The 13,036-nt window shown below is 45.0% G+C and overlaps 1 protein-coding gene across 3 annotated transcripts; it reads right to left on the bottom strand.

Moving 5' to 3' along the window:
- Positions 1–4,993: 4,993 nt before the first annotated feature.
- On the bottom strand, positions 4,994–12,472 carry DMRT2 (doublesex and mab-3 related transcription factor 2). Of its 3 annotated transcripts, XM_045580152.1 has the most exons (5): positions 11,818–12,472; positions 10,470–11,043; positions 8,343–8,445; positions 6,705–6,780; positions 4,994–6,318 (listed from the first exon to the last, which is right to left on the bottom strand). In XM_045580152.1, exons 2-5 carry the CDS (start codon positions 11,010–11,012, stop codon positions 6,252–6,254), a joined length of 789 nt encoding a protein of 262 aa, XP_045436108.1. In that variant the 5' UTR covers positions 11,013–11,043; positions 11,818–12,472; the 3' UTR covers positions 4,994–6,251. The 3 variants fall into 3 exon arrangements, with proteins under 3 accessions (XP_045436108.1, XP_036289803.1, XP_045436107.1); XM_036433910.2 differs by lacking the exon at positions 6,705–6,780 and having other exon boundaries at positions 11,818–12,389; XM_045580151.1 differs by lacking the exons at positions 8,343–8,445; positions 10,470–11,043; positions 11,818–12,472.
- Between the last annotated feature and the right edge of the window lie 564 nt (positions 12,473–13,036).

The following is a 13,036-nucleotide window of genomic DNA, read 5'->3' as shown; positions in this document are numbered from 1 at the left end:
AATCCTGAAATTTAGTATTAGAGATCAATTCTGGGGAATGGTTTTAGAGATTAATCCAAGAAGTCCTCTTGCTCCTAGATATGTCAGTCTCTAATATAATCATAATCAGTAATAAAGTTGGGTAAGGTATATTCTAATCTCCAAATGCCAACTCCTTTGTCTTATTTCTTGATTGAACTCTAGGCACATAATGGTGGTGCTGGTTTTCAGGCTTCTAAAACATCCATGACGAAATACCTGGATGGGTAGTCCCCCAGCCAAGGATATCTATTAGAGGTGTCTCATTCTATCACCCTGCTCTACTTTGTCATTTGCTGCAAGCAGTCAGGGGGAAAGTGTGGCCTTGGTATAAACAGTGGATCAAAAGGTGTAACAGCTGGGCCCGTCAGTCAGTTGTCCTTCCCCAGTAGGTTCCCTTTTCATTCTTTATCGAAATTGTTTTCATAACTCCATGAGAGTGTGTGTGTGTTACTTTATGAAATTAAGGTAGATATACAAGTGTTTCTACAAGGACATGTCACACAGGTAACATTGTACGTGTGTAATTTATTACATATATATGTAAGAATTTGATGCACTAAATATTTACATACAAAATCTTATTAGGCCACATCAAGTCATATATATTGGGGTAAAAGTCTCCCACGTACACACCACAGAGAAATGTAGATTCAATTCTTGATATGGCCACTTGCCAACTTTATATAGAATTTATATGAGGAATAAAAGAGATAAGTATGAACGTTTTATAAATTACCAGACACTAATCACATGTTAATTACTATTATGACATATTTATCATTATGTCAGATCAACCTATTTCAGGTGTCTCTGTCTAGCATGCCCTAAATGTGTTTAGATGTAACAAATTAAAAAAACAAAATAACTAAGACGAATATATATGATAAAAGCTTGGTACAACCATTAAAATAAATATAAGTGGGTGTCACAAACCCATGTTTATATATTGCAGCATCCAGCCATCTCAAGAACTACCAGCCTTACAAACTGGACCCTAGAAGAAAATAAGCCTGAGCCTCTAGACCTAGAATAGGAACAATAGAAAGTTAATCCAAAAATAAATATAACAGGCGGTACAATAAGAATTCTAGTACCGTCTGAAAACCCAACTTCAATACTAAGTAATGTCTTTATTATTCTACAGGGAATTGTGGACTCTCCTCCTTCCTTCATCTTGACCTCTAGCCATTTCGTTGCTCTTTAACACTGCTAAGACTTTGCAGAAGGAATTCCAGGAAGTTTCTTAAAACAAGTTAGTACAAGTCTTTTATTCCACAATTAGAGTTAAGCTTTTAGATGCAGATGGTGTAAAAACACCTTCAAACTTCCATTAAAAGGTACACAACTGATATTGGGCAGAGTGGTATTGCCTGGGTGAGGTGTGAAGATGGTGCACATGTTGTGGGGATAGTGTGGGAAGGAAATATGTATACTTCAGAAAAGTGAGCTCCTAAAGATTAAAAAAAAAAAAAAAAAAAAAAGAGTGAAATCAGTAAGTGGGTACTAGATGCAGAGGTATTTGTATACCCATGTTCATAGCAGCCTTACTCTCAATAGCCAACAGGTAAAAGCACCTCAACAGATGATGGGTAAACAAAATATGATATATACATACAATGGAATAGCATTCAGTCTTTAAAGGATGAAAATTCTGACATATGCTACTATATCAAGGAACCTTAAAGACATTATTCTAAGTGAAATAAGCCAGTCACAAAAGGACAAATACATTATGATTCCACTTACACCTAAAGTAGCTGAATTTATAGTCAGAAAGGTAGCCAGGGACTGTGGGGAGGAAGGAATTGTTTAGTTTACAGAGTTTCAGTTTTGAAAGATGAAAAGAGTTCTGTAAATGCATAGTAGTGATTGTTGCATAAGGTGAATATGGTAGTTTTATGTCATTTGGATTTCATCACAATTAAAAATTAGTATTGTATTTTTAACCTGACTGGTATTACTCAGTGGTTGAGCATCAACCTATGAACCAAGAGGTCATGGTTCAATTCCCGGTCAGAGTACACGTCCAGGTTTCAGGCTCCATCTCCAGTAAGAGTGCAGGAGGCAGCCAATCAGTGATTCTCTCTCATCATTGATGTTCCTCTCTCTCCCACTCACTTTCTCTCTCTGAAATCAATAAAAACATATTTTTTAAAAGAACTAGGTTTTTTTTAAACAAGATAAGGGAAACAACTTTACTATTTTATGACTTTGCCTATGCTGATTCCAATTTCTTCTACCAAAGGGTTAGAAGGGAACTTTTTAAATTAATTATAAACTACTATTAACTGTTCAGAACTGCAAATTGAGTAAAAAATAATAATGCTAGATCAGTTGAGATTGAAAGAAAATGTCATTCAAGTTGCATTATTGTATTGTGAGTTAAATTGTGAAGAGTCCATGTTTTATTCTTCTATACATTCTTTTTTATATAATTTTTTTAAATTGATTTCAGAGAGGAAGGGAGATAGAAATATCAATAATACAGAATCATCAATTGGTTCCTCCTACATGCCTCCCTACTGGAGATCAAGTACAAAACCTGGGCATGTGCTATGACTGGGAATTGAACCATGACTTCCTGATTCATGTATCAATGCTCAACCACTGATCCACACCAGCCAGACTATTTTTTACATTTTTTAAAAATATATTTTTATTTATTTCAGAGAGGGGGAGGGAAAGGGAGAGAGAAACATTAATGATGAGAGGGAATCATTGATTGGCTGCCTCCTACATGTTGGACTGTGTCTGCAACCCAGGTATGTGCTCTACACCAGAACTGAACCTAGGACCCTTTGGTCCACAGGCCAATGCTCTATCCACTGAGCCAAACCTGCTAGGGCTTTTTTACATCCTTAAAAATAATTAAAGTCGCATCCATTTATTGCTTTAAACATAGAAAATGCTTAAATTGAGGCACAAGTTTGATTTAATGTCAATGACAGTGTCCTTTGAAGACTGTGGTCAAATAATAACTTTTATGGAAGAAAAATGATTGATTAAAAGAAACAAAAAGCCAATCGCAAAAGTCTCATTGTGTGGCTGATGGTAGAGCTGGTAGGTTTGAAATTCAGAGAACTCACCATTACAATAGAATTGATGCATGGTATGATAATAAAATTACCAAGTAAAGTATTAACCCTCATAAATGTTCAGGAGGTATAAAGTTCTAGACACTGGTAATATGAGGAAAACCACTAATACCCATAGCCAACTGGGATTCGACTAATGAGATTAAAATGATATAGAGGACAGAAAAAAGCATCCTGAAATGTTCACTGAGCACAAGAAGGACATAATTGACAAATGTAAGCATTCAAGAGGCTACAATAGAGTAAGACAGAAAAATCCATGTTTGGATTAAGAAGGCCTTCCTTGAGGTTTGTTTCTTTACATGGATTTATTATTTTCATCCCTTACCTTGCAGCAGTTAGATTTCAATGCTGTTTACATTTAACACATGACAAAAATGTAAATTCCTGAGAGAAAGATAAAAATAACTGTATAAAGCAAAGATGGGGGGGAGGGGCAGAGTGAGGGTCTGTCTCTGACCCCAGGGCATTCATGCCTGGATATAACTTTTCCACTTAATGATAATCAACAGTTATTGGGATCTCTGCCTGCTTTCATTTTCTTTTCCTCTGGCAAACTTCCATTTGCTCTGGCTCTTGCAATAGTAGTAAAAAATAAGTAAATTTGACTCAACAAAACCAAGTATTTTACAAATACAAACTGAAAATCAACCTAAGGTTTCGCCTGTTTTTGAAACCAATGCTAATTTTAAGCAACAATGCAGATAACCCCAGGAGATTTACATGAGCTCATCAGTAGCAAAATCATTTCTAAATAAGTTTAAATGTTTTCCAGAGCAAGAAAGAAACTCTTTAAACTCCTGACTTTCTTGGCACATTTCACACACCCACCTAATGTTCTTGTTATCCAAACCAGAGCAGAGCTGAAAGTAAACTCACTCCAAGGCAAAATTAAAAGGTGAGATATTTGGCTCTTGATTTTGTGTTGAAATGACTATAACATCTTAGAACTTAACTTGGGGTCCACAGATGAGGTCTTCAGAGATACATTTAATAACTCTCATAAATATCTTACTTTATCAATCACATAGAACAGTCAACATTTTTTTTTTTTTTTTTTAGCAAAACAAGAAAGTAATAATGAACATAAAAAACAGAGGGGGCAGGAAACAGAAGGGAAAGGTTTAAGAAACAATAAGCCACCCCCATGCTGTGATAAACAACTGATGCCTTCAAGCAACTGGCTGCTGAAGCAATTTGAATAATAAGAGCTTTTAACTAGGCAAAGAGCTACATTGAAAACCTTCCATACTGGTGGAAAATGTGAGACACATGGACCAGCTGAGAGTCCTGGACCTCCTTTTAAATGCCTGCTGTCACCAGTCCTTAGGAAACAAAAGTAACACAAGAGAGCTTAAGAGACAGTCCAACCATGTACCATCATGATTTAAACACACTGCACCTTACGAGGGGAACCTGCGCTGGGCTCCTAGCAACCAAAAATCATAAAATGAAGGTTCAATAGAAAAAGGCAGCCTGAGGCCCTACATGCACATCCCCATCAGGGAAGGACACTGGACCCAGAGAGTTAAGAGATCCATTCTAAGAACCTATCTCATCATATGAACAAGATATTAAACTTCATTTCTCTTCAATTTAATTCAACTTTATCTACTCACACAAAATTATGATTCTGTAAACATGCAAATCTTCCCTATGATCTCCATAAAACTATTTTTGCCTCAGTCTTGAATAGCCATATTTACATGCCTTCCAAAATGCAAAATCTAAGGCATTGTGAAGGTTCTCCTGTGGCCGCCAGCAAACAGTATGAGCACTTGGAAATACAAAGAATCATAGAAAAATAAAGATCACATTTCATGAACACTAGCTTTTTCACCTAGACAGAGACAACTATTTACTTCAGCAAACATTGCGTCTTTTATAAGGCAGTGTCAATTTTATTGCTTTTGAAATAGTGTGTAAAGTGTAAAACTTTACAATTTGCACATAAGCAATTTCCAACTTTAAGTTTAAATATATGGTGAGAAGTACATGCATATGAATATAAATCTTTTAATCACCATCATTTACATTAGAAATTTCTTTATACAAACAACTTTTTTTTTCCTTAAAAAAAAAAAATTAGCAACTGGTAAAAACCCTCTGAGACTGCAGAAAATCCAGCTTTCCATTTCAGCAGGCTTTCACTGAGAGATGTGAGTGATGGCAGATGAAGGCCTCTTGAGAATAGACTCAACAGAAAATGACAGCGGTTCATTCACCGAGAGTTTTGTTCCAACTTGTTTGGCTACAAAAAGGTCTTTTGCGCATCTATCTATTGTAAATGTGTACTTCTGGTTCTCCTTGACTAAACACTCTCTGTGTTTCTTAGGGGCCTCTTCAAAGGCCTCTTTGACAAATGGTGTTTTCAACTCAGGGCCTGATTTGTCATTAAGAGTTTGCTGGAATAGTGAGTGGAATGGATTATGTTTAAGTGGCAGAGGGTGCCTGGTGCTTTCTTTGCTGATCTTGGTTAAGATGTGCCCTTGAGCTGCCAGGGAGTCCGTGTCAACAACTGGAGAGAAATTCCGTCGGGGTGGGGAGAATGCAGACCTCTCGGGGACAGCCTGGTGACCCTGAAGGTCACTTCTTGAGGTCTGGACCTCGGGAGTGTGAGGCAGCACCAGAGAGCCCTCCAATTTGGGTGGCATCACGTCGTGTTCGGCACTGAGTCCATCCTGGACTGGTACTCCCTTCAAGTCCCAGCTGGCCCCAGATTTCAGGGCTTGAACCGAGGTGGTGGTGTTTAGCAGGCATTGCTGGTAGAGGAGAGTGTCACTAATGGGGCCACACTTGGGCCAAACTAAAAATCTCGAGGACAAGGGATACTGTCTGTAAGTCGTGGCCACACTGACATTTGAAGAAATTAGCTCCATATTCCCAGACCCTGAATACTGCATGGTTAGATCAAGACAGGTGGGCAAAAAATTACAGAAGTCTTTGCTTGGCGGTTCCACTGGGGTGGGGCTGTAGGCACTTTTGTAGTTGTATTCAGGTCCGTGCACCATGCGGTTCGGCAGGAACAAGGCAGCAGCTTGGGAAGCTTCCAGCATCTCCCTCTCTTTATATTCTCTCTCCAGCATAATGTTCTCCAACTCTTTATCAGCAAAGGCCCGCCTTTTCCTCATCCGGTCACTTACTGGGGGAGGTAGAGGTAAGCTCCCTCCCACATAAGTCTCTGCTGGAATGGGGCGGTAGCCTAGAGTAAGCAAGCATTGCACATGAAAGAGATTAACATCTAGGAAAGAAAAATCTGGAAACCCAAAGGCAACAGAAACACTGCAAATTGGCAGAACAAATGTTTACAGTTCTGTATCACTAACATTTTTATTCAGAAAGCAAAAGTATCGGTTCAATTTAAAATTGTTCCCTTTGGGGGAAAGATATATGTGTTGTAACTTTTTGTTATTGTTTCTGTAGTTCTAAGTGTGTTTGTTTATTTTGACAAGTGTACTTTACTGGCTGAAATTTCAATATTCTTTCCCGGCTCCTACACATTAAGAAATAAGGCTGCTGATCTTACTTCAATCGATTATTTATTATTATTCATATCATCTCATTCCATTATTAAAAAGATATCTATACCTAGAGCTGATGTCACTTAGTTCTAAAGATGGCTCATTATGTACATTGTAACAGTTGGAGTATAATCCAAGGAGAACTAGGAAAAAAGAGAAAGTTAAAGCAGATTAGTGAGGAGAAAAACAGAAAAGACATAGGAAACAGGGAAAAACAGAAAACTAAAAAGAGCTGTTAACTAGTCAGATTCTTCAGTGAACTTTGAACCAGGCCGCTACCCCTGACTACTATACTAGTACAAACAAACAAACAAAAGTGGGGGCCAGGCATTGAGATAACCTAATTGAAAATAACTAATACTCATTTTTCCCAAGCACTAATCATGTTGGCCAGATACCCAAATGGTAGAACATGCAATCATTAGAACATAGGTTAAGTCATTGCACACTTTATGAAGTCAAAACCAAAAATCAGTATAACAACATAAATAGAATTCCTGGTAGCATGAAATGCTTTCATCATCCCCACGCCACTATCAAATCTGTTTGAAGGATCCATTGTAATGTTTTTGTTTACATAGTGACAAACCCATCATACTCATTTGCAAAGAAAATAAATGTGAAAATCAATGTTTCCTTTTCTATAGTAGGGGTTTTTTTTCCAGGAAGTTATTTACTTAAATTTACTATTCCATTTCATCCTCCCACTTCTCAAATTGCATTGGCACAATTTCAGTTTATTAGTGTGATCCCTCTGGTTATAAAATTTGTTTAGCCAGTTTGTAATCAAATTAACTTTTAATGCATCAGAAACTATTCTAAGGTCAGAAGTGCACAGCACAGGGTAAGACATAAACAAAATTTCAAGCCTGTCCAGAACAAACTCAATTCAGAAGCCACATAAGAAAAAACAAAATTCAAATGTCTTCTTAAAAAAATCTGCTATCAACCTGATTCTTTTGATGTGACAATTAGAGCAAATATAAACTTTTCTTTTCCTTAAATGGTGAAAGATAGTTGGTATATTATTTATCAGATCAATAAATAAATTCCAGACCCAAACAGAGATGCTTTGAAAAATCAGTAATATTTGAAGAAAAATTAATGTATCCCCAGGCTTTAGAGAAAGTGAAAACATGGAGTTAGAAACTTCACACTGTTTAAATTTAATTTCAACTTCACTTGTTTGATTCTACAATCTCAATTACCAAAATGATAAATAAAATGGGGAATAACCACAAGTTACAGATAATCCAGGAGGAAAATGGTAAAATGAAAAGAGTGCAATCAGGTTGGATCACCCAGACTAAAAGTCTTTGTTAGTGTGGGTACTGTTAAACTCCTTACTTAACGTTCAGCTCCAACATCGAAGTAATTGTTTTAAACTTATTTCCTTTCAGGACATCTGCCCTGAATCACTTGGGAGTGTGTATCTTTGTACACCGCTCCGCTCACACTAGGGCAAATTTCACATGCACTCGATCTTAACCCAACAAAATTATCAGTGACAAAAACAACAGGAGGTGTGTGAGATTCATTTTCTCACAACCTGATTTCTTCCCTCCAAACAAAACCTTCAAATAAAAGGTATATTCTCCTCAGCTTACTCCTTCCAAAGTTAATAAAAATGCCATACAGCCAGAATGATGAGAATCATTCAGAACCTGCTTTCAAAGACTAAAGGGATGACTTTGCATTGCTTTACCTTCTAAAATACTTTTGGCCAGCAGACTGGGTGCCCTCACTTGCCTCTGATACACGGCTTTGCGCTCGAAATTATTCTGTTTCCCGGAAAGCCCCTTCTTGTCCTGTAAACACAAGAAACATAATCATCAGTGCCCTGAAGAGAAAAGAGAGGGAAAAGGTGTCAGCAACTCTCCCCAACCTTAATATACTTAATTTTCCTATCCCTTGTGAAAACTATTCCCAACTTATTATGAACACGCCTTAATCCCAGGGCAACCAGCTAGTTCTGTCCGAAGCCACGCACTGGGAACGTGGGTCCCGGCTTCCTCTGGGGCTGCTTTGCTGGGATCATCCTGGACACACAGAAGTGGGGGGACATCCCGGAGGAAGGAAGTCCAGTGGAGCAGATGGGGGGAGCCCAGCCTGAAACCGAACCGGGTCCTCTGCGGCCAGAGATGGGGGTAAAGTTGCAAAAGACCTGCCACTGGGTAGTGACTCGAGCTGGTTTCTCCTCAGCAGGACAGGGTGGAGGGAGAGAGATGAGGGTCCCTATGTCTTAGACTTCCTCGTCTGGCGGAAAACTCCAGACAGCTCACTGGGCGTCTGGGACACACCAAGGAGAACAAAACCCTCCGAACCCGAGCGAGTGGGGCGCAGCACAAGCCCTAGATGCCAGCCGGCCCTCCCACCTGGTGGGTCGGCTTCCGTGCCCTGCTAGGCCTCCGCCCAGCCCAGGAGGCCAGGCCTTGGGGAGCTAAGACAGGAGGGGCCCCAGCGAAACACACCAGGAGCTGGAGGAGGCCAGTCCGAACCCAGGGCAGGGCCAGGACAGGGGCGCCCAGCGCGCTCTCTCCGCGGCCCTTGGGATCCTGCTTTCCATGAGGGTCATTATTTCCCCTGTGTACTGTAATCCACTCCCTAACCAATCCTCGACAATAAATTATAAAATTTTATTTTAAAAAAACCTCTCCCTAGCCGGTTTGCTCAGTGGACAGAGCATGGGCTTGCGGACTGAAAGGTCCAGGGTTCAATTCCCATCAAGGGCGCCTTCCTCACCTGGGCTGTGGTCGGGCCCGTGCAGGAAGCAACCAATCCATGTTGTCTTTTCTCTCACATAGGTGTTTCTCTCTGTCTCTCCCTCTCCCTTCCACTCTCTAAAATTCAATAGAAAAATATCCTCCTCCGGTGAGTTAAAAAAAAAAAAAAAAAAAAACCCTTCCCCCGCCCTGAGTGCAGGAGAGGGCGCAGGTGCCTGAGCACGTGGGCCCATCCTTGATGCAAACTCCGTGCTCCTCGCTACGGGGGCCCACGGAGGGAGACGCAGGGACCCCTCCACCCACCCACCGGCGCTTAGGTAGTTCTCGCGGGACTAGAAACTTCTGGCCGCGTGGTCTTTAGAGTTGCTGACACCCAGCTTCCCACGCAACTTCCCATCTCGTCTGTAAAACGGGCGCCGCGCTCAGCTCAGCCTTCAAGACAGGGCCCGGGACGGCGAAAGCACCGGACCCTACCGGCTGCTTCTCGGCCATAGGCGATGGGAGGCTGGGCCCTGCACCAACCCCTCTCCTCCTCCACCTCCTCCTCCTCCCAGGCCAAATAAATGCTTCAAGTGTGAAAAATAAAATGCCTTCTTCCCGCAATGTCCCAAGCGGGCCTGAGCACTCTCAGGAGCCCCGGACAGCGTTTTTATTTCATCCTCACCTGAGGATAGTTTTGTTCATCCTCACCTGAGGATAGTTTTCCCCACTTTTAGAGAGTGAAAGGGGAGGGAGGGTTAAGAAGGGAAGGGAAGAGAGAAAGGAGGGCGAAACCCTTGGTTGCCTCCCGCAGGCGCGCCCCGACCGACCGGACCGGGCTCGAGCCTGTAACTCAGGGACCCACCCCTGGACCCCGGAATCAAACCCGCGAACCTCCGGAGCGCGCGGGCCGACGCTCTGACCATCGCGCACACCGGCTCGGGCCTGACTGCGTTTTAAAAACGCAAAATCTTTTCTACAAAGTTCCCGGGCCACGCCCAGGGCATCCTCCCTCCCGACCCCGCCGCCCGTCACCGGCAGAGAGAAGTGTTTTCCCAGGTCGCGGGCCGGGTGAGCAGGAGCAGCCTGCCCGCAGCGGCCGGCCCCTCCCCGCGGCCCCCGGTACGCACCTCGGTGGCCTGCTGCCTCCGGAGCGCCACCTGGGCGGCCATGACGCGCTGCCGCTCCACCACCAGCAGGCAGTTGGCGCACTGGCAGTCCCGCCAGCGGCAGAAGCGCTTGTGGCCCTTGAGGCAGGACACCACGCCGTGGTTGCGGCAGCGCGCGCACTTGGGCGTGCGGCTCAGCTTGCGCGGCTCCGCGCCGCCCGCGCCCGCGCCCGCGCCGCGCTCCGGGGGCCCCGCGGGGGCCGGCGAGGCCTGCGGCGGCTGCGATGGCCTCGGCGGGACGCCTCCTGGCTGCTGCTGCTGCTGCTGCTGCTGCTGCTGCTCCGGCCGCCCGGGCGCCCTTGGGGACGCGCCCGCCTCCTCGCCGTCGACCTCGTCCTCCACGTCGTCGTCCTCGTCCTCCACGTCCTCGTCCTCATCGTCCTCGCCGTCCCCGCTGGGCATCGGCGGCGGCGGCGGCGCCCCAAGGCCGTCCTCCTCCAGCTCCAGGCTCTCCACGTCGATCTCCCAGTCCCCGGCCGCCGGGCCCGCCTGCCGGTCGGCCATCGCGCGTGGCCCGCGCTCAGTCGCCTGCACCCTGTGAGACACGAGAGACCCCGAGACCCACAGGCCGTGATGAGGCACCATCCCCTGGCTATGGGCCTTGGACCCAGACCCCCTGCATCCCCTCAACGAGCCCTGCTCTTCCCCCCCGCTCCTGATAGCCAGGCCACACGTGCCTGCCTGGTATCTTTTGAGCCCCCGGACTCCCCTCCCTTCAGCCTAACAAGTTTTTATGCATTAATGCTAAGTGCTCCGTGAACACCGGACCTTTCACTGCAGCCTCTCTAGCTATACACGCTTTACAAATCACCTGTGTCCAGCGAGGCCAGCTTAGACCCCCTTCTCAAGTCTTTTCCCCTTCCCCAACTCCTATGGCCATGATGAGTATAAAAATGTCAATGAAAGAACTTATTTTCCTTTTGATCACAAGGGGCCCTTCAGAGAGGTACCGCCCTATAGTCCAAATGCCTCTCACCCTCCTCCATCACCACAAAGACTCCCTTCTTGGGCTTGGGCTTCTCCTCTCCCATGGCCGGGGACCCCGGCTAAGACGTGACTGACAGCCAAAGTGTTGGGAGTTGTCATTACAAGCCCCATAGGGCATAGGGCCGCTGGGAAGGGAGGTGCAGATGCCCTTCCAGCATCAGCAGTGCTTGGGCCTTGCTGCACTAAGCCATGGAGGCTCTATGCATTTAGGGCATGTTTTGCACTTTTAAGGCAAGGCTTTCAAGTACATTAGAAAAGATAATGAAGAGGTGGTTAGCACCCGTTACCCTCCCGGACACCCCAGCAACATCACAGCACTCACCAAGACTCTGAGGCCCGGGCTAGCAGCCCAGGCAAAAGAGATCCAACCTTGGGACCTGGCTCTTGAACTGCTGGCTGTGCTTGCAAACAGAAATCGGGGTCGTCACACCCTGCCACGAAACCGGGGGGCTGACAGCTGAAGGCCCGGAGCCCACCGGATGGGGAGTGGGGTAGCAAGGGGATGGAGAAGGTGAGTCAAGTCCTTACGGCCTCGCCCCACACATCCCGGTCTCTGCAAAGATCAGACCGGTCCTCTCTCGGCGGTCCCGGGGTGCTAAACCTCGCCGAAGCTACTTTCGGCTTCCGCGGCCCTAAGCTGGACGGGGAGGGTTCAGGCCGCCCAGGCCTGGCTCTGACCCCGGACTCGCGGGTGGGCGCACGCAGCGACCAGAGGCGCGGCGCTCCCCGCGGCAGTCTCCAGCCTCCGCTGCCTTTCCCAGTATTATCCGTTCCGGCCCCCGAACTTCGCGCCCGCTGATTGGCCAGTTGTCAGGCGGTGTGCACGCTGATTGGCTCAGGCGCGCCGCCCAGAGCTCCCCCGCCTGCCTCGCAGCCGCCACGCTCCGCCCCGCCCGGCCCCGCCAAGAGACTCCCGCCGCGGCCTTCGGTGCAGCCGGGTTGCGGGTACTGACGCTAAACCCGAAGCGAAACAGCGCCTTAGGGGTGAAATCGCCATTTATCTCCCCGACTAGAACACAAACACACTATTACGAAGAGCCTTGTCCACAAGAGGAGGTAATAGACTTGGCAGGCATAAAAAGGTTACTGTTGATCTCTGCGTTGTCAGCATCACCAACCAGTGTTTCTGCGACTCAGTCATTAACTCAGACTGGGTGCAAAATGACACCTCTCTAATCAGGTGCACAGCGCCATCCTACTTCCTTCTGCAAGACTAAATAAATACCTTGCATCGCAGCGGCGGATCCGCGGACAAACGACCTGTAGATAAATGTTTGTGGCTCGCCCCTCTCATCGAAATGCAAAGTTAACCATGCCCTTGAGACAGGCAGGTCGCCAAATCACCTAAGTCACAACGTTTTCCGGCTAAGTCAAATACTATTACAGTGGATTTGAAGGAGAACGGACTTGTCTTTTAAGAGATTTCCATAACACATGTTACCTCTAAGCATGTTTTTAAACGAAGCTTTTTAAAAAAAATTATTTTTAGTGTGCATGAATTTATAAAGAAAAAAACCTGTCTCCCTAAAAAAAATCATATA

The sequence above is a fragment of the Pipistrellus kuhlii genome, unplaced genomic scaffold (genome assembly GCF_014108245.1).
Source record: "Pipistrellus kuhlii isolate mPipKuh1 unplaced genomic scaffold, mPipKuh1.p scaffold_m20_p_12, whole genome shotgun sequence".
In the NCBI taxonomy this organism is placed as follows: Eukaryota; Metazoa; Chordata; class Mammalia; order Chiroptera; family Vespertilionidae; genus Pipistrellus; species Pipistrellus kuhlii.
The sequence above is the reverse complement of the archived record's forward strand: the minus strand, read 5'-3'. Positions and strand labels throughout refer to the sequence as shown.

Coding starts and splice junctions, on each gene's coding strand:
- DMRT2 (XM_036433910.2), bottom strand. CDS start 11,012: ATGGCCGACCGGCAGGCGGGCCCGGCGGCCGGGGACTGGGAGATCGAC. Junction 8,446..10,469: donor GGAGGCAGCAGGCCACCGAG/GTGCGTACCGGG, acceptor TTGTGTTTACAG/GACAAGAAGGGGCTTTCCGG. Junction 6,319..8,342: donor GGCCAAAAGTATTTTAGAAG/GTAAAGCAATGC, acceptor TGCTTACTCTAG/GCTACCGCCCCATTCCAGCA.